Here is a 21,191-nt window from a genome sequence, read left to right as displayed (position 1 = left end):
TGCATATATACAGTTAACGGTAAATATTAGCCCTTCTGTTTAGTTGTAATTATTTTTCAAATATTTTCCATTTTTTTAACGGAAGAAGACTTTTTCAATGTATTTTAAACATAATAGTTTTAAAACTACTTTCTAAAAGCTAAATTATTATGTCTTTGTCATGATGAGGGTGCATATTTAATTAGTAATTTTGCAAGACATTATTATTCAGCTTAAAGTGCAAATGCTTTACTAGAATAATTAGTTTACCTGGGCATTTTAGGATAATTAGAACAAGTCATTGGATAATAGTACTTTGTTATGTAATCATTTGAAAAAAACAACAAGCCAGGCTTATTCTGATTACATTCCCCATATAGATTTCTGTAGAGTGCCAAATATGTCCTAGGAGCTACATTTTATTTTTACCGTTTTTCTTTTCACGAATCTGCCAGAGGCCGCTGTAAACGCTTTTTCAGATCTCAAATTTCACACGCGAGTGCCTGTTGTTCTCACAAAAATCCACCAGAGGCCGCTGTTGACTGACTGACTGAACGATCGACTGACCTACCCTCCTCCTTTACTAAACCCAAATAGACAGTGTTTTCATAAGCAATCCAGAAAAAGAAAAGCCCTTACCTGATTTTACCACGTTTTCAGATTTTACCACATTCTCACCCTGTTATTTACTTCTTTATTTTATTTTTTGGTTTTTGTCTTACCTGCTTTCTGGAACCGTTCTTTCCGGGACTCGTACTCCGTCATCACGTTTAACTCCGATCCACATCACAAGTCCGCCGACGTATGCCTTGAGCCGCTTGGCAAATTGGTAACAGTGGAAAAGCCTTTCACAGCAAGGTAAGCGGTCAGCTAGTAGCGTGAAAAGAAACAGCGTCACACCGCCTCGTGGCAATCGTTTTAAAGATGAAATGTACCTCTGGCTACATACAGTGCTCAGCATATACAATACACCCCTCACAAATCTATCTTTTAAACTCATATTTGAAATAGGAAGCTCTACAATATTAGTACATCAGTACTGAAGCCAAATCTGCAGCTTATCTAATAAAATAACTTACGATAACGGCCCAAAAACTAGTACACCCAAATTAATATGTTCTAGAAAAACTAAAACACAAACGTTACAAAGAGGAAAATTCAAGAGAAGCAAAATAACTAAAAAATTGAGTTTAAATTTTGTAGTTTATCTATTTTCTTTAAATTTCTAAAAATGTTTGGTGACTAAAATTTTATTTAATAAATATATCTGTTTAATAAATCTGTTTTGTTCAAATGCACCAAAAAACATTATATTACTGAGAAATGGATAAAAATATTCACTTTCAAAATGGGGTGTACACAATTATGCACTGTAATTCGCGATCTCTAGAAATATAGTGCAAGGTTTCAGAATGAACCTATGTTGCTGAAAAATCTTAATGGGGCTTATAATATTTACCTTAAATGTCTTTATTCCAGCTAGACTAAAAGAAACAAGACTTTCTCCAGAATAAAAAAAATATAGGAAATACTTTGAAAATGTCCTTGCTCTGTTGAACATAATAAGGAAAATATTTGGAAAATAATGCAAATTTTACATGAGGGCTTATAATTTTGCACTCAACTGTATATATGCAGTTTGTTGAATGTTTTAGCCCCATTCTTATTTTGTCTTGTATAACAATGACCTGGCATAAGATTAATACCTATCTAGACAATACATCTTTGTGTCTTTAGATTCCACCTGCCGTACCCAACATCTCAAATCTCTAAGATGGATTTCTGAGGACTTTACTCTTTAAAAGGTGCGTTTGTATATAGAGCTGGGTTAATCTCTGAATGATATTTCAAAAATACAGCTTGAGCGGGAGAATGTGTGTTTCATAATATAATAGATGGATGTGTCGGAAAATGATGATGATGGATGAATAGGAAAAGAAAAGAATGGGAATGTAAATCAGGTAAAACCTGTAATTGAAACATTTCAGCAAAAGATTCTTTCACTATCGATTACACTGAAAATAAGCAGCTTTATTTAGATTTTTTTTAGAGAAAGAAATTGTTTAGATGTGAAAAGTGGACAGCATGGATCGGATTGTCAGCTGCACACAATAATACAACATCTAATGCAAAATTCTATACACCATTATGATGGCTGTAAACAAAAACAATGGTCCCAGCATATTTCCTGTTTTACATTTTTAATTTTATATATAAATAATGTTATGATAGCTGTTTAAATATTAAGTTACAATTGAATTGAACTTGTTACAGTAATAAAATATTGTGAAAACAAGCAGGAAATGTTCAAGGGCCGTTGCATCACCACATTGAAATGGTCTATACCAGGGGTGTCCAAACTCAGTCCTGAAGGGCCAGTGTCCTGGAGAGTTTAGCTCCAACCCTAATCAAACACACCTGAACCAGCTAATCAAGCTCTTACTAGATATGCTAGTAACTTCCTAGCACAGGGGTGATAAACTCAATTCCTGGAGGGCCGAAGCCCTGCACAGTTTAATTCCAACCCTGCTCCAACACACCTACCTGTAGGTTTCAAACAAGCCTGAAGGACTCAATTAGTTTGATCAGGTGTGTTTAATTAGGGTTGAAACTAAACTGTGCAGAGCTGCGGCCCTTTTGGAACAGAGTTTGACACCTGTGTCCTAGCAGGTGTGTTGAAGCAAGTTGGAGCTAAACTCAGCAGGACAGCAACCCTCCAGGATATTCTGCTTTATTTTCAGTGACTTTTGCATTATTCTCACCAAAATAATTGACACGATATGCACATATATTTTATTTTATTTAACTAATTTTACTAATCTCACAATAACTGACACTGTAAAAAAATATGATCAATTGTCCTGACAGCATATGTTTTAGTAACTTATTAAGCTGAGCTAATCATGTTCTAATTTTTATTTTTTTTTAAGTCAGTTTAATATAATGAAGTTCAAATGACTCGTGAGGTTAATTTGATTCAGCAGAACATTTTAAGGCAACTGGTGTTTTTTTTACAGTGTATACCTGTTCATCTTTTTTGATGTATTTTATTGAACTTTTCAAGAACAAACACAGAGAAACACAAACACTCAGCACTGTGCCGGACAAGTCACATATAATAAGTAAATGAGCAAAGCAACAATAACAACTTAGTTTAGCTAGTGACAACAAAAAATAAACAAATACAGAAATTAAAATAAAGAAATACATTTTAAAAATAAATGAAGTCTCGGAAGAATCCAGAGGTTGAGTGGCTGGTTTGTTCATCCAGATATTCAAGAAATAAACCCCAGACACTAAAGACTTTTTCAATGGAATCTCAGCCTTTCTATCTGTATCATGTCAGCAATCCACATTTAAATCAAAATTTAACTTGCAAATTTTATTGAAATCAGTAGTATTTAAAAACCACTAAATAAAGTCAAATGTATAGCATTTAAAATTAGAAATAATTGTAGCTATTTAAGTTAACGTTTGCAGGTTACATTCATTCAAAAAGCAGACCACATGTATTCTGTCAACAAATCTGAACACACACTAATCTCCCATCATGCTAAATCACATGGATCTTACTGGAATTAAATATAGGTGTACTTTTTTGTGCTTATGACAGAAGACTGATGATCTGCTATATATTATTAGAAACTGATAAATGTATCGGACATGTTTGACTAATGCTCGAAGACTGGCAATACATTAGACATCATAATGAAAAGAAAACATGTCCTCTGTCCTGCCCAACCTTTCAGACAGTATATCTATTGTGTTTTGCTCTTTTTGATTTAGTTTTACTTTAGGTACTTGCCTGCTCAGACTCAGCATTGTTTATCACTAGTGTTTTCTTTGTTTGTTTGTTTGTGTCAATCTTTGGATTGAGTCTTCAAAAATAAATATATAAAATAATAAATAATTGAAAAACATTTATAATATATTATGATAACATAATATAAACACAATTTGTATTTAAAAAAAAAAGTTTAAAATATATTTAATATTATAATATTGTATTCTCCAGTGAAATTCAAGTTTATTTGTAAAATCAACACTGTTCACTTGTATGACTTGAAAATGTAATAAATTATTTGAAAATATATATATTTCATTGCTAGTTGTTATGTAATGCATTAATAATGTCAACCGAATATTACTAACATTGTATCTTACCAATTATTAACTCTACTTCTGAAAAGAAAAGTAAAAAAAGAAAGACATGCTGAATTAATTTTCATAAATATTACCTTGGTATATATGATGTATGGATATTAACTGTTTAGGATAATTTTAAAAATATGCACAAATTGCATGTTTTTTCTTTACTTAGTTTGTATTTTGAACTCTTTTGATGGAATAACATTTCATTCTTAATGGTTTTCAGACTAGCCATTTAAAATGTTAGATAATTTGCAAACACAGTTGTTAATGTTTGTTGTACAATGAATTATTATCCGATAATTAATTTATTATCCATTTACGATTTAATACTTGTGGTCTTCCTAATGAGGATTCATGATGATATTTATTGTTGGCCCAGCATTAAACAAATGTATTATTTTTTTAAGTTACTGATTTGAACAGAGAGAGATTAATGCAAAGCTTGTGTTGTTAAGGTTAATGCAAGATTGTTTAAAAAAGGAGACAGAAAGATGAGAATAGAAAGAAAGATAAGGTATAAAATCCAATAGCGCCTTCTGGTGGCGGATGACTATTTTTCACAAACCTTCATGTCGACAGGGCCTTGAGTCCCACATTAACACGTGGACAATGATGGCAATTTGTATAGAGTTGGACTAATGACTGCATGGTTACAGCTTCATCAATTGGCTATAATTAAACTCAATTCAATTTTGTTCTATATATTGAGCTTCAATATGTATGGCAAGTTTGATTAGAAATATCTCAATCAGTCTATAGTGATTATGGTCATTTAAGTGACGAATCTTTCTGAGATCCCATTGCAAAAGTAAATCAAGATGATTATTATTAATATTTACTCTGCTGAGAATCTTTCTACACTTCTGATTAAACCTGTAGATCGCTTTTTGACACCATTTGATGCGGTAATCAAATCTAAAACATGTTTCAAGCCAGTAATTAGCTAGGTTAGCTAACCTAGAAGTAGCTATGTGGTGTCTTAAAATGGCAAATCTCACTTCATTTAAAGTGTATACTGTATTTGGGACTACATAGTAACTACACTATATAAGCACTACAATGAATAAAGAAATTCTACTTTTTTTCAGTATGAATTTACTCTGGTATAAACATTATTCAAACAATGAGTTAAAATGTTTAAAATACTGAAGGAATTTCCATCCAAAGAATGTTTTCCTCAAAGAGTCCCTCATCAATATAACATATGGAAAGAGAAGCATTAGTTACCAACGTATACGTTTAATATAACGTTTGGAAATATTTATAGGGAATCCTCTGAGCCTTTTTTATAATGACAAATGAACAACACAAGTGGCTGTGGTTTTAGGTCATTGTAACTGTAAAGCTTAACTCAATGTATTTTTGTTCCTTTTTTTTTAAGTCTACCAAAAATTTTACTTTAAGTTGTGTCAATTTAAATGCACATATAATAATCCAACTCACTCTTCACAGAACACATTTGCTCTGAATTGTAAAAACAAACAAACAAGAAAACCACACTTTGAGCAAATATTTATAGCAGTTTTTTGTTACATTTACATTAGGTCATTTAGCAGACTGTTTTGTCCAAAACTATTTCATTTGAACAGCCATTAAGCGATTCGACCAGAACTATTATACAAAGCAATTATTTGTACTCGTAGAATTTAGTGCAAGAGTAAGACTTTTGAGAGAGCGAGAGTTTCTACAGGTGGTTTGTTAAGCCCACTCGCTTGTGTGCAGCACACTTCATAAATGCACAAGTTTTTTTTTTTTTTATTGATTCTAGTGAGTGTATTTTCTACACAACCCAGGCTCATTCTGAAAATGTACTTATATATACATTTCTGGAGAGTGCCAAATATGTCCCTGGAGGTACTTTTTTTTTGCAGTTTTTGTTTTTGCAAATCCACCAGAGGCCGCTGTGTATGCCTTTTGAAATCTCAAATTTCTCTTGCTAGTGCCATTCAGGGGTACAGGCTGCTTTTCTTGCATAATTCCACCAGCGGCCGCTGACTGATCGTCTGACTCACCCTCCTCCTTCCTTAAGTCCAACCAATAGTGTTTTTAAAAACACAGATTAACCTGCCCACCAACCTCCTTGAAACCCAACCCACAGTTATAAAAAACAATCCAGAAAATGAAAGGCCCTCGTCTGATTTTTACCACGTTTTCAGATTTTACCACATTTGCACCCAGTTATTTAATTGTTTATTTTATTTTTAAGCTTTTGCTTTTGTCTGACCTGCTTCCTGTAACCGTTCTTTGCCAAACCCTGTCATCGTGGTCAACTACTTTCTGTGTCTCAAGTTCACTGACGTACATGGCGAGCTACTGGACAAACTGGTAGTAGCGGGAAAGCTGTCCATACCAAGGTAAGCTGTCTGCTGCTAGCGCGGAAAGGAACGATGTCTTACCATCCTTAAGTGTTCTTTTTAATGATGAAATGCAGCCATACGTACTTCCGGCTACATAATTCGTGATCTCCAAAAATGTATATAGAAATACGTTTTCAGAATGAGCCTATGTTGTTTCTACAGTTGGTTTGTTAAGCCCACTTACCTGTGCGAGGCACAGTCGGAATTAATCAAATTTAGGGTTGTTGTGTGGGGTGTGGGTCTGGATGCAGACTTGCAAGGTGAGCTGCATGCAATGCTTTTTAATGCACACACCTAACCCCACCACTAACCCTACCCCCTCACACTGACATTACTAGCTCAATTGAATGCATTTGCAGTGTCATCTTGCAAATCCAAATCTGCATCCAGATACTATTGTATGGGGAGGTAGGGGAGAGGTTTTATTCACCGGGGTTCAGGTGATCACAGAAAAGAATGGGTTTTTAGTTGTCGATTGAAAGATACCAGGGAATCTGCAGACCGTGGGGGAACGGGAAGATCATTCCACCATAATAAAATATTGTTAGCACACCAACAAGCTTATAAATTCTGTTTTCATCATAAAAAAAAATTGCATTATGCTTTGGGAAAAATGCTGACACATTCAAGAGTCGTGTGATGGCAAGGGTGGATTTCTGATCCTGGATGTGTAGACGATCACAACGCAAATCACAGCAGTAATGGCCAGCAGAGACCCAGCAACAGCAGCAAGGTTTACATTCAATCCAAGATTCACAGTCCCCTCTGAAATGTAAGTAAAGGTTGCAGTGGTTAACAAACTAGTTTAGGATACAATCATGTTAGTAAATAAGAATAAAGTTATGCTGTCTTACGTGATGGGCTCCTCTTCAGCCGTAGGGGTCCCTGAGAGATGAAGTAACTGTCGGTCTCAATGGGGACTCCTCTTTTGTTAATGTTGTGTGATGGTGGGGCGACGGTGCTGTTGATGCAGCCCTGAGAGCAGCGAGTGTTGGGAACGTCTGCCTGACATACGACGATGGAGCAGCTGATGAACACCTACAGATGAGCAGGGGGAGAGGAAGAAGACAAAAAGCCAAGAGACAATGTGAGAGTTGAGGGATACATCACTTATTCCTTTTTAAATAGGCTCAAAGTTCCTTGATTGTAGACGTTTTTCACTTTTCTGGGTTTCTCAGTAGCGGAAGGTGTCATAGTTGGGTAGACTTAGAGCGCAGTGAATAGGTAAGTACAACAAAAAATCTTTTTACAATCATGTTTGCTGAAATAATAATAAAAAAAAACCTCCATGATGGTGTTATCAAGACTTTCAGAAAAAGGAAAACAATTGTGTGAGACTAATGACGGCAGACAAGACAAAACAACGTCAGATTTACAATATTGATGTTGTTCGCTTGATCCAACAAAACAATAGCAATTTAAATGTTATTATATTGATAATATTAAATAATAATCTTATTTTGATACTGCAAAAATTACATGAAGGTCAGGACAATCTATGTTTCTTTTAAAGTTATTTTAACTTCTCACATGGAAAGAACCTATATGAGGATATATGCGCATATGAAACCTGTATGCAGTATTTCAGTATGATAGTATGATAATATATATGCGTATATATGCCATATATAGGCAAAATTGAGATTCATATATGAGCAAATACAGGCCATATAGGTCTCCTGTATTGCTTCTTTATATTCACATATAAGCCCTATACATGTATGTGCATATAATATAGGAAAACTGCCAATTTTATATATGTCACATATTTAAAACCTATATTAAAACAAATATGTTTATATAGGTTTTTTTTCCGTGTGTGAGTTATTTTGGTCTCAACTTTCATTTTTGCTAAAAAATTTTAACTTGGTTCAAAAAAGTAATTTTTAATGCAGTGTAATAGTTTGTACTGTGTATATTTAAAAAATGCATATTGGTGGCACCAAAAGGATCGAGGTACAGACTCCAAATTGAATGTGTTTAATGATTAGACCTTTGTTTGTGTGACAAATTTTTCAAATGTTTACCATATGGATCTAAACACTGCCATAAGCTTTAATTTCTGAAGAAGAAGTAGAATATTAAGAATATCAGCAGTCACAGTAGAACCTTGAGTGCCTGGCCACTAATCAGTTCTGTAGTTTTTACTTTTTTTTATTTATAAAAAATTGCATTTTTGTAGAGCATAAGGTTCATAAAATGTGCAGTATTGTCGTTGGACTTGAATACATAGTCTGGACTAAATGGGACTCTAACCTGGTCTTGAAACCCAGTGAATTTGAAGGCCGCCATTTCAAACTCAACGTATGGTGTGTGACTTGATAAAACCTGAACCGATTCATCCATGTTGCATCTGAAATAGGAAGAAGCACTTGATTATCACTTTGCCTCGTAACTGATAGACAATCATATTGTGTACCATTGATATGGTTAGATGTGTGAATGCTCGAATGTGTTTGTAGAATCTCACCCATTGGTGATGATGGGATAGGAGACTGGGTAAGAAGGAGTATCATAAGGCGTAGCCATACAGGACTCAAGAAACAGCTCAGTGTTTGGGACTGGATAGTCAGGCTCGATCTTCATGTAGATCATATCTCCCACATTATACTCAAGAGGGTAGGCACTTGGATCCGTCATGTTTTGGAAACTGTTAGATGGGTAAAACTCAAAGTGATAGTTCATTGTGCCAAAACTCTTATCTGAGATTCTGATTGGAGACTTGTGAATACCAAACTCCTGTCTGATGTTGTTATTTTTTTGGTACGCGCACATAATTTCAAGTTCTAGGTTTATTCTGGATGTAATGTCCTGGGGATCGGCAAATGTGGTGACTTTATTCTTAAAGATGAGTTCGTTGTCTGTCTCCTACAAAGAAACAGAAGATTTGATATAGTTTAGCTCTGGAATTTACAGGATCTGGATGTTGTTGTTAATGTTTTGTAAATGCTTCACCTCTAACGTAGTGCCACATCCATTAAGAGGTGTGCTGGCGTACACATCAGTACTGTTGGAGTAAAGCTGACAAGATGGATCTATCAGTCTCAGTTGGTCACCCCTGAGGTTTTGGATGGAAGACCTCACTATTGTGACTGACATTGAGTTTGCTGAGCAGGTTACATGTACCACAGGTCCTGAAAATAGAATTAATGGTGAATGGCATGCAAACACAATTCTTGATGTTCAAATTTAAATGACCATGCTTTTATGGAGAGAGGAATAAATCTGTACTGCATTAGAGTCATTAGAGTCTGTTTTACATACCTTCACTAATGACCTCTGCAACAATGCACCTCATCTCAGACTGGTAAATATCAGACCTTACAACAGAAAGATTGTTGTCAATAGTCATAGCATGAGGTTAAAGTGTTTACAAAACTGAAAAGAACATTGACTTTTTGAAGCATACATGTATTGTCCTTCTGCAATGAAGCAAAATGGAAAGTGTTGACCATAGTTTTCTTGAGTTGGTGTCCAGTTAATCACATACTCCCCAGTGGTAGTTTTGGTCTTTGTGCTGTTTAATGGTCCACTAATGATGACATCAATAATTCTGGATGACGAAAACAACAACAAGATATAAAACCGAGAGACAAATAACATTAGTCTTTTTTTCCCCCTTTTTTTATTTCTGGCACAAATGGTTATTGTAGCATGCATGGAAGAACCAGGAAAGGGTAGTGTGCTAATATGCAATTCCAAGTTAAGTTGCAGTTTAGTTCAGTTTCATTTTAAAACAAGCCCAAATACGCCTTTTCCCAAAGTACCTTGAAAAAGATGCAACAGCCTTCACTCTGAACTCAAACTGATGATTTACACGAGCCTGCACGAGTTCTCCATGTTGAGGTGTTGGGTAGAAGAACAGTGGCAGATATTGACCCTCAACACAAGATGGTGCTAGACTGTCAACTAAAATGCAGGAATAGTGTTAATTTAAATACACATATCAATATAATTTTGAAGCTTAGTGTACAAACCTTCCAAACATACCTTGAAGAGAAAACTGAAGAGGAATTTTGCTCAGTGGTAAAATAGTTGGTGCTTTGGATGTTATTATGGTAGTTGTAGGAGTCATTATAGGTGCTTCTGTAATGGTTGTTTGTGTTGTTGTAAGAGTTGTTTGAGTTATTGTAGGGGTTGGTGTGGGTTCAGGTGTTGTCGTGGGTGCAGGTGTTGGAGAATTTATTGTGGTGGTTGTTGTGGGTTCTGGTGTGGATGTTGTTGTAGGAACTATTGTGGTGGTTGTTGTGGGTTCTGGTCTTGTTGTTGGTTCAGGTGTGGGTGTTGTTGTAGGAACTATTGTGGTGGTTGTTGTGGGTTCTGGCGTTGTTGTTGGTTCAGGTGTGGGTGTTGTTGTAGGAACTATTGTGGTGGTTGTTGTGGGTTCGGGCGTTGTTGTTGGGTCAGGTGTGGGTGTTGTTGTAGGAACTATTGTGGTGGTTGTTGTGGGTTCTTGTGTTGTTGTTGGTGCAGGTGTGGGTGTTGTTGTAGGAACTATTGTGGTGGTTGTTGTGGGTTCTGGCGTTGTCGTTGGTTCTGGTGTGGGTGTTGTTGTAGGAACTATTGTGGTGGTTGTTGTGGGTTCTGGTGTTGTTGTTGGTTCAGGTGTGGGTGTTGTTGTAGGAACTATTGTGGTGGTTGTTGTGGGTTCTGGTGTTGTTGTTGGTGCAGGTGTGGGTGTTGTTGTAGGAACTATTGTGGTGGTTGTTGTGGGTTCTGGTGTTGTTGTTGGTGCAGGTGTGGGTGTTGTTGTAGGGACTATTGTGGTGGTTGTTGTGGGTTCTGGTGTGGATGTTGTTGTAGGAACTATTGTGGTGGTTGTTGTGGGTTCTGGCGTTGTTGTTGGTTCAGGTGTGGGTGTTGTTGTAGGAACTATTGTGGTGGTTGTTGTGGGTTCTGGTGTTGTTGTTGGTTCAGGTGTGGGTGTTGTTGTAGGAACTATTGTGGTGGTTGTTGTGGGTTCTTGTGTTGTTGTTGGTGCAGGTGTGGGTGTTGTTGTAGGAACTATTGTGGTGGTTGTTGTGGGTTCTGGCGTTGTTGTTGGTTCAGGTGTGGGTGTTGTTGTAGGAACTATTGTGGTGGTTGTTGTGGGTTCTGGTGTTGTTGTTGGTTCAGGTGTGGGTGATGTTGTAGGAACTATTGTGGTGGTTGTTGTGGGTTCTGGTGTTGTTGTTGGTGCAGGTGTGGGTGTTGTTGTAGGAACTATTGTGGTGGTTGTTGTGGGTTCTGGCGTTGTTGTTGGTGCAGGTGTGGGTGTTGTTGTAGGAACTATTGTGGTGGTTGTTGTGGGTTCTGGTGTGGATGTTGTTGTAGGAACTATTGTGGTGGTTGTTGTGGGTTCTGGTGTTGTTGTTGGTTCAGGTGTGGGTGTTGTAGGATCTATTGTGGTGGTTGTTGTGGGTTCTGGTGTTGTTGTTGGTGCAGGTGTGGGTGTTGTTGTAGGAACTATTGTGGTGGTTGTTGTGAGTTCTGGTGTTGTTGTTGGTTCAGGTGTGGGTGTTGTAGGAACTATTGTGGTGGTTGTTGTGGGTTCTGGTGTTGTTGTTGGTGCAGGTGTGGGTGTTGTTGTAGGAACTATTGTGGTGGTTGTTGTGGGTTCTGGCGTTGTTGTTTGTTCAGGTGTGGGTGTTGTTGTAGGAACTATTGTGGTGGTTGTTGTGGGTTCTGGTGTTGTTGTTGGTGCAGGTGTGGGTGTTGTTGTAGGAACTATTGTGGTGGTTGTTGTGGGTTCTGGTGTTGTTGTTGGTTCAGGTGTGGGTGTTGTTGTAGGAACTATTGTGGTTGTTGTGGGTTCTGGTGTTGTTGTTGGTGCAGGTGTGGGTGTTGTTGTAGGAACTATTGTGGTGGTTGTTGTGGGTTCGGGCGTTGTTGTTGGTTCAGGTGTGGGTGTTGTTGTAGGAACTATTGTGGTGGTTGTTGTGGGTTCGGGCATTGTTGTTGGTGCAGGTGTGGGTGTTGTTGTAGGAACTATTGTGGTGGTTGTTGTGGGTTCTGGCGTTGTTGTTGGTGCAGGTGTGGGTGTTGTTGTAGGAACTATTGTGGTAGTTGTTGTGGGTTCGGGCGTTGTTGGTGCAGGTGTGGGTGTTGTTGTAGGAACTATTGTGGTGGTTGTTGTGGGTTCGGGCGTTGTTGTTGGTGCAGCTGTGGGGGTTGTTGTAGGAATTGTTGTGGTTGTTGTTGTGGGTTCTGGTGTTGTTTGTGCAGGTGTAGGGGTTGTTGTAGGAACTATTGTGGGGGTTGTTGTGGGTTCTGGCGTCATTGTTGGTGCAGGTGTGGATGTTGTAGGAACTATTGTGGTGGTTGTTGTGGGTTCGGTCATTGTTGTTGGTGCAGGTGTGGGTGTTGTAGGATCTGTTGTGGTTGTTGTTGTGGGTTCTGTCGTTGTTGGTGCAGGTGTGGGTGTTGTTGTAGAAACTATTGTGGTGGTTGTTGTGGGTTCTGGCGTTGTTGTTGGTGCAGGTGTGGGTGTTGTTGTAGGAACTATTGTGGTGGTTGTTGTGGGTTCTGGCATTGTTGTTGGTACAGGTGTGGGGGTTGTTGTATATGCTGTTGTAGATGTTGATGGTGATGTTTCAGGTGTTGTAGACGTTGTGGGTGCAGTTGTACGTGTTGTTGTAGGTGTTGTAGTCAGTGTTGAACTTGTTGCAGGTGTTGTGGTTGGTGTTGTAGTTAGTGTGGACCTTGTTGCAGGTGTTGTGGTTGGTGTTGTTGCCAGTGTGGACCTTGTTGTAGTTGTTGTCAGTGTGAACCTTGTTATAGGTGTTGTGGTTGGTGTTGTAGTCAGTGTGGACCTTGTTGTAGGTGTTGTGGTTGGTGTTGTAGTCAGTGTGGACCTTGTTGTAGGTGTTGTGGTTGGTGTTGTAGTCAGTGTGGACCTTGTTGTAGGTGTTGTGGTTGGTGTTGTAGTCAGTGTGGACCTTGTTGTAGGTGTTGTGGTTGGTGTTGTAGTCAGTGTGGACCTTGTTGTAGGTGTTGTGGTTGGTGTTGTAGTCAGTGTGGACCTTGTTGTAGGTGTTGTGGTTGGTGTTGTAGTCAGTGTTGACCTTGTTGTGGGTGTTGTTGTAGTTGGTGTTGTAGTTATTGTGGAACTTGTTGCAGGTGTTGTTGTGGGTGTCGTTGTTTGTGTTGTTTTTGCATTGACATAGCGGCGGTTTCTGATGAAACTGATTGGAAATCTTTCCACTGAAGTTTGATCGGTGTAGGACAGAGTAATTTTGCGAATGGGGAAATCCTCCAGTACCAGCTCAAATGAATAAACTCCAAGGACCGGGGTTTGTCCATATGACAGAGAGCAGTTATTCTACATTTTAAAGAAAATAAAAACTGTATGAAATAACAGAAATACCTATGTAGTAAATGCTGTGTAGAAATCAGGCTTGGTGTATACTTTTGATTTGATTATTTTGAAATGATAACATCACCTTCAACCTCATAACATTCATTTAAAAAATCTTTATAGTAATGGATTCTTTTGCTTTATCTGTTGCTATGTTTGATCACTTCTGACGCTGATTCCATAATTAACAATTATTTTTCCCTCTGAAATTAGTAGTCAGTGTTGCTAGATATTAACTATGCACTTTTTAAATTATGCGAATGTTTTGTTTTGTCAGGCATAAAAGTAATATAGAGATAAGTATTGTCAACAAAACGTCGGCGCAATAGCCTAGTGGTTAGTGCGCCGTCAGGGTGTCGCAAGTTCGAATCCCGGCTCGATGACATTTTCCTACCCTACCCCACCCCTGTCTCTCTCTCCCACTTCGCTTCCTGTCTAAAATCTGTCCTATCTAATAATAAAAGCAAAAAGGCCAAAAATAAATCTTAAAAAAAAAAGTATTGTCAACAAAACAATGAAACTCCATGCATGTTAAGTGTAGCATGAAGTATGAACATTTATGGTCCAAGTATGGAATCTTGTGGTATTCTCTATTGAATAAGTGACCAATGTTACACCTTTTAATTTGAACTTTGCCAATGTAATTCCTGTTATAGCAAAATTAATTTTAAGACTATTCAAGAGAATGTTGTGGTTGATAGCATTAAATGAAGCATTTGGGTCTCTTAACAATATAATAGAGATGCAACAACAATCAGATAATAAGAGCAAGACATCAGTAACTCAAATGCTTTAAACTGTTTTAAAACTTGTCTTGAATGCAATTTAGATATTACTTTAATTTTTATAACGAATTATTATAAATTACTTCATAATGTGATATGAATATCTAATATTCTTCACCTGATTCAAGGTAAAACCATCAGGTTGGTTGCAGATTCCACACTCATTATTTTGTTGAAGTCCAAATCTGCATCTGACCTGGTCATCATCTGGATCAAAGGCTAAAAGGTTGTACCTCCTGGGACAGTTTATAGGAACTCTGCAACATAAACAATGTGCCAATGTCATGTACATTTACAGTATATTCCTTCATCATGTTGAATGCACATGTAGAATGCAGTTTTTACCTAAGAAGTGGTAGAGTTGTAGAGATTGGGGATCTGTTAGGCACTAAAGTGTCTGATCTTACTCCAAGGTCAATGAAAGAAAAAAGATTCCAGAATCCGGAGTATGCGACTATGTCGTCAATCCAACAACAACCAGTTGTGCTGTTGAAATAAATTGGCATTTCATATTTACATTGTTTGGTTGGGATCTATATTGTAAGTGTGTGATTCTGTTATTCCACTTACGCTAACTCAAATGGGCTGTTGGTGGATAAATCCTTTGTTATGACTCCCTCAGACTGACACCAGTTGTTTCCATTGGAACTGGAATCTACTTTACCAATCACTTTACTGACCTCATTTCCACAGTCTCCAGACATGCAGGACCAGTCATTATATTGGAAACAGTCATTGTAGGCCGTCTTGTAACGAAGTTCCACCTGCAATGGTCAAAGTTTTTTAAATGACTGAAGGGAGGTCTTTAAGGTATGTGGTTGATGTTGAAAACTGCTGGTAAGAAGTGCAAGCGTATTCAAAATACTGCACTGAAAAAAAACTAATTGTGAACTCGTTGTAAATGGCGTTGCTTATCTAATCTAAGTAATTATTACTTCAGAATAGAATATATTCGCTATATTTATTAATTACTGAAATTTTGCAGAATTTGACAATTTAATAAAATAATAATACTTATAATCACTACTTATATGGATTAATCATAGGCTTAATACATACTATTCTAGTGTTTTTATTTTCTTTAAACTTGATTTTAGTGCAAAACTTTTTTAGAGTATTTCTCAAAAAATTTTATGCACATTTTGCCTTATACAGCAATAAGTGAAGTTTATTTATAAACTAATTTCAAGAGGATCATGTGCTGATTGTTAGCTGCTGGATCCGCATTATCCAATTCACAATGCACCAATCAGACGACTCCTAAACTACTACAAATACCCTGGGTTATATTCCACCGCTATATTTGTTTAGAAGAATCTCCCCTTCCACCCCTACTCCTCCTTCTTCCTAGATAGGTGACACGGTGGCCCAGTGCTTAGCACAGTTGCCTCACAGCAAGAACGTCTCTGGTTCCAGGCTTAACCAAACCAGCAGACGTTACTGTGCAGAGTTTGCACTTTCTCTCCGTGCTCACGTGGGTTTCCCCCTGGTTGCCCGGTTTCCTCCCACCATCCAAAAACATGCAACTTATGTTAATTGACTAATCCGAATCGGCACCATAGACATGCTTCTAGTAGTTATCTCTTAAGAGCAATCACTATCTGTTCATTAGTTACTACAGCAGGGGAGTTCTCGAGATCTACCTGACGTTCACGCTCAGGTCTCACGCTTATGCACTGCTTCTGCGTGCGGTATGAAAGCTCTAATCTGTTTACATGGACGCCGAAAAAACATGCCCTGCTCATGCTCTGCTCACGTTCTGCTTACGCTTGCGATGTGAAACAGGCTTAAGTCAGTATCCTATCTATGCCTTCAGTCAGAAGTTTATCTCTCCATAGCAATCCCTATAATCAGTCATAAGCCATAAGTAAACCAGGGAAGTTCTAGAAACCTCAAACTCCCCTCTTGCCCTTCAAATGAGAGGGAGCCCCGGGTTTGAGGATCCTGCGAGCTCAGGGCTCTCTCCCAGGACAGCATGCCAAACAAGCTTATAATCAATCATCAGCAGTGTGAGCTCTTGAAAAATGATGGATGGAATCTCCAAGATGTATGGAAGCTCGTTTCCACCACTGCAAGCTTATATCTTGAAATTTTGACTTTATAACTTACAATTGCAAGTTATTATCTGAAAATTCTGGCTTTATTTTTCAGAATTGCAAGTATATTCTCACTTTATAAAATGCTGTTTGAAATCTCACAATTCTAAAAAGAAATTCTGAGAAATTGCAAAGCATCTTAAAAATAAACTTATAAAACATAAACTTAAAAAAAGTATTGTTCCATGCAAGGAATGGGCTTCAATTAAATGTAATTAAATTAATTTGCTTAATTGATTCAAATGCTTTTATTGTAGAAGAAATTCTTTGATGTAGAAACAAAAGCAAATCGTGTGATTCGTATAACTGGATTAACCAGTAGAGCAGTCTTATTTAACCCATGTGTACTGAAATTGACTTTCATTTTGTGTTCGAGATGAAAACATCCACTGAATTAAACTGCTGTAAAAATGCATCAAATAAATATTTTTTCACATTAATCTGTTAATCAACCTCAGCCCTGATCAAAACTACTAAATTGTTTAAAAAATTACAGAATTTTACCTCTTTAATTGCCAAGTTCATAAATGATGTCACAGACACACAAATTGATGTAGTTTCGGTTTAAAATGTAGTGGTGGACTGGATTACTTTTGACCTTTATCAGTCTTGGACATGTGAATGATTAGTCTGCATTTACACAACATGGTTCAAGTGACTCCATTCCGATCTTTTTTTCTGTCATGGGGCATAGATCAGATGTGGCCCATGTATGTGTTAGCAGGACAAAATCACGTGGATTTCGATTGACTCAAATCCGATTCAGGCCTTGTTCATAAGTAAAAATTTATCCGATATGAATTAGGTCTGTGCCCTCGTGTCTGCAGTGTAAGCAGGTGGATCTGATTTTCACCTGTCAATGCGAGTCGCACGTCTTTAAAAACCAAAGCGAATGAAGTCAAGTCTGATACTTTCATTTCAGAACAGATTTCAGCAGAAAAAGCACTCTTTAATTATCAGCTCATACCATACATACCAACTTGGAGCGGGTTGGGTGGCGTAGTACCGATGGGGTTACATTGGTGCCATGACCCGGATGAGAGAGAGGTTTAGGGTGGTGAGTGTAACAGAGGCCAGCTAGTAAGGGCTGTGCAGGTAAACCTCACTCCTTTGACCTCTAAAGGTGCTCTAGCGACAGATGCTAGAGGCCATGGTCTTTAGCCTCCTTGTTAGAGCAACCTACTCCCATGCGGAAGGTCACCGGTTCAATACCAGCTTGGAGCGTCTTGGATGTAGAACCGGCGGGGTTACGGATGCATTGTTAGTTTTTCATTTTATATCCCTAATTTACTGTTGGTGGCTGCTTTTTGACTTCTTTAATAACCACATTTGATGGTGTATAAATACACAGTCTTTGTTTTTGTTTACTCCATGTAGTTCTAAGAGTTGAGATGCATATTTAGATTTTCTCAGACACAACAAAGTGCGCAAAGGTCACTATCACACACTCACAGACACATGTACACACGCTTTAATTTTCTGTTATACTCCATATAATATCCAGAAACAAAACTTCTTTTTGCACAGGCTTATCTAAAGCAATAATAGTGGCAACAACTGATCACCAGTACAAATTACAAATGTTACCTGTTCCTAATAGGGAAAACCACCAACAATCAAAATTGCATATGGTGTCATTGTTTTGTAATCAAAAAATGTGGTTATAATGGAAGTCAGTGGGGCAAAAACAGACACCAACACTAAATTAAGGAGAAAAAAAAATGTAAATCAATCAAAAACAATGCATCAATGGCAATAATTTAATAAAAGGTACAAAAAATTCAGTCCACATCTACTTTTTATATTAAAAATGTCATTTTATGTTTGTTTTTACACCAAATCAGTGACATCATTTATGAATTTGGCAAATAAAAAATTAAAATGCTGTATTTTCCTAAACAATTTAGTAGTTTTGATCAGGACTGAGGTTGATTTATAAAAAAATATGTATCTAATGCATTTTTACAGCAGTTTTATCCTCAACATAACAAAGGGACAGTAAATTTGTCCAGTATTGTTAAGTTAAAAAAAAAAAATCTAAGCATTTTATAAAAATATGTGTCAAAATAAGTTTTGTCACCAAAAATCAATCTGCTAGCAGAAACGAGAAAGTTAAGAAGAGAAAGTGGCCAAATTAAGACTCAAAATCACCCGAGAGTGGAAGAAAACATCCCCAAGTACTTAAGGGTTAACACAAGTCATTTCTGAAATAGCTGAGCCCATGTCTGTCACTATAAAACTGTAACATTGCAACCTTTTTGTTACTAGGTTTGGCATTTGCATGCTCTAAGACCAGTTACATTTTTATGAAGGGAAAAAAATTGCAGTGGTTCCTCATATATTATTATCTGTAATTACCCACAGTGGTGATTATTATCATATAACTAATATGTGAAACCCAAGAACCCAAAAAACTACAGAGGAATGCTTAAAATTGAGGAAGTATAAATTAGCTTTTCAAGTTTTAAGTTTTTTCATTAGTTTTCAAGTTCAAGTTGCTTTATTGGCATGACATTCAGTACAGTATTGCCAAAGCACTTCAAATATGAAATATATTAAAACCATTGAAAAACAAAATAATACAGATAAGATATAATGACAAAAAAAATGCTTTTTATAAATATAACAATAATAATAATATAATAATAAGTTAAAATTATTTAAATAAGATACATTAATTTACATTAACCATTTCTTATGGTGTGTAGGGTGTATAAATATTGCAGCTAGTCTAGATGTCAATTCTTCCTCTCTGAATACATGGTAAAGTTTTTCTGAGTCATTTAAATAAAAAAATAAAATGATCAATGTTTCAAATTGGGAAAAAAATATTTCTCTAGTCGTGGTGAATTTGGGGCAAAACAGAAGGAAGTGTGTTTCATCCTGTATTTGGTGTGTGTCACACTGTTTACATAATCTCTGTTCTTTAGGAGTCCAGGATTTTTTTATGTCTGCCTTTTTCTATTTCTAGGTCATGATCACAGAGGGGATATTTAGAAAGAATGTGTTTTTCTTTTAATTGTTTTAACGATAAATAATTTGCCAACTGTGTGGTTCTGTTTAGGGCCGAATAACATTGAAGTTTAGTCTGGAGGTTGAATTCAGTTTTTAGTTTTTCATCATAATTATATTTTAATGTTTTGTCAATTTGTTTGTGAAGGTTTTGTTTGGGGGCGGGTTCATATACGAGTATATAGTTCTACTTTTACATTCATTTTCCTTCAGCTTAGTCCCTTTATTCGTTAGGGTTCGCCACAGTGGAATGAACCGCCAACTTATCCAGCACATGTTTTACACAGTGGATGCCCTTCCAAGTGCAACATGTCTTACACTATGGCTAATTTTGTTTACCCAGTTCACCTATAGCGCATGTCTTTGGAATGTGGGGGAAACTGGAGCATGGAGAACATGAAAACTTTACACTCAGAAATAAATGTAAGTGAGCTGTCACTGCGTGGTACCTTTTCAAAAGGACACATTTGAACTTAACCGGGCCATATTGGTACCTCAAAAGTATATATTAGTACCTTAAAATTTTTAAGAGAAACACTTTTGTACTTTTTAGGTACTATTATGCACCTTCGAGATATTAATATGGACCTTTTAGGTACAAATCTGTACCTTTTGAAAAGGTACCACCCCAGTGACAGCTCGCGTACCTTTATTTCTGAGAGTGTACACAAAAATGACAAGTGGCCCAGTCGGGACTCAAACCAGCAACCTTCTTGTTGTGAGCCACTATTAACTTTTAACAATAACTTGGCACAGCTACTAAAGAAAACCAAAAACTGGATATAAAATGTACACAATTTTACGTGTTTTTTATATTGCAATCCTGCATTATTTATTGTTCTTTGCATTTACATTTAAAACGCAAATACATTAACATCCTAATCCACCTCATGTTACACAAGACATATTTGGATGTGTATAATAAAGTAGTTAAAGCATTATAGTTCTCACCTCGTATGATCCATTAGAGTTTAATCTTGGGTTGAAGGTCATTGACCCTCCATAGAATTGTGAGGCTGTTACGGTGAAGGCCAGCAGAAGCCCGGCCAGGAGGAGATATGTGAAAAACATGCTGACAGCTACTGAATGTTCACCATCTGAGAGCACCTTTTAACATCTCATGAAGGAATCTATAGAACAATTGTCATGATTCCTGGAAAGGGCAGATACTGTATAATGAACATAGCTTTGGTTAAAGTAAAGAATTGTTGGAATTTAAATTCACCTGTCACGCATTTGCGGTTGAACATCATATTCTGAATGCATGAAATGAGAGTAGATCTTTAATTTGTTATATATATATATATATATATATATATATATATATATATATATATATATATATATATATATATATATATATACAAACAATCATTAAATAGGCCTGCTATTTAAATATCTTGAATTATGCAAGATTGTTTCACAAAACAGTTAAGTGACTTTTGCTAAAGTGTAGCACCATAGACTCAAATCG

General features: G+C 36.8%; 2 protein-coding genes across 6 annotated transcripts in view; one reads left to right on the top strand and one right to left on the bottom strand.

The window, feature by feature from the left end:
* The window catches only part of golim4a (golgi integral membrane protein 4a), an 836,478-nt gene that overhangs the window by 19,081 nt on the left and 796,206 nt on the right, over positions 1-21,191 (top strand). For 3 of the 4 annotated variants that reach the window (XM_087291292.1, XM_087291289.1, XM_087291291.1), the window contains one exon: positions 1,717-1,784. The gene's annotated coding sequence lies outside the window, so the exon portion shown is untranslated. Of the gene's footprint in view, positions 1-772; positions 838-1,716; positions 1,785-21,191 lie in introns of all 4 variants that reach the window. The other variant, XM_087291290.1, reaches the window with a different exon arrangement.
* Positions 5,632-20,886, bottom strand: LOC110438081 (uncharacterized). 2 transcript variants are annotated; one of them, XM_087292771.1, is made up of 14 exons: positions 20,669-20,886; positions 15,180-15,373; positions 14,955-15,095; positions 14,728-14,866; positions 13,532-13,788; positions 10,479-13,489; positions 10,256-10,397; positions 9,898-10,041; positions 9,753-9,808; positions 9,444-9,622; positions 8,959-9,356; positions 8,745-8,841; positions 7,343-7,526; positions 5,632-7,253 (listed from the first exon to the last, which is right to left on the bottom strand). In XM_087292771.1, the coding sequence occupies exons 1-14, from the start codon at positions 20,786-20,788 to the stop codon at positions 7,114-7,116; spliced, it is 5,202 nt and encodes a 1,733-aa protein (XP_087148897.1). In that variant the 5' UTR covers positions 20,789-20,886; the 3' UTR covers positions 5,632-7,113. The 2 variants fall into 2 exon arrangements, with proteins under 2 accessions (XP_087148897.1, XP_087148896.1); XM_087292770.1 differs by having other exon boundaries at positions 10,479-13,788.

The sequence above is a fragment of the Danio rerio genome, chromosome 18, assembly GCF_052040795.2.
Source record: "Danio rerio strain M-AB ecotype USA chromosome 18, GRCz13ab, whole genome shotgun sequence".
In the NCBI taxonomy this organism is placed as follows: domain Eukaryota; kingdom Metazoa; phylum Chordata; class Actinopteri; order Cypriniformes; family Danionidae; genus Danio; species Danio rerio.
Note: the sequence above shows the minus strand (reverse complement) of the source record. Positions and strands in the feature narration are given on the sequence as shown.

What these genes read in the sequence shown, in the direction of transcription:
- LOC110438081 (XM_087292770.1), bottom strand. Translation starts at nt 20,788, where the DNA reads ATGTTTTTCACATATCTCCTCCTGGCCGGGCTTCTGCTGGCCTTCACC. An exon ending in GCTGTTGCATCTTTTTCAAG is followed by an intron (nt 10,042 to 10,255) that starts GTACTTTGGGAA and finishes TTCGTCATCCAG; the next exon opens with AATTATTGATGTCATCATTA. An exon ending in TATCCCATCATCACCAATGG is followed by an intron (nt 8,842 to 8,958) that starts GTGAGATTCTAC and finishes TTCCTATTTCAG; the next exon opens with ATGCAACATGGATGAATCGG.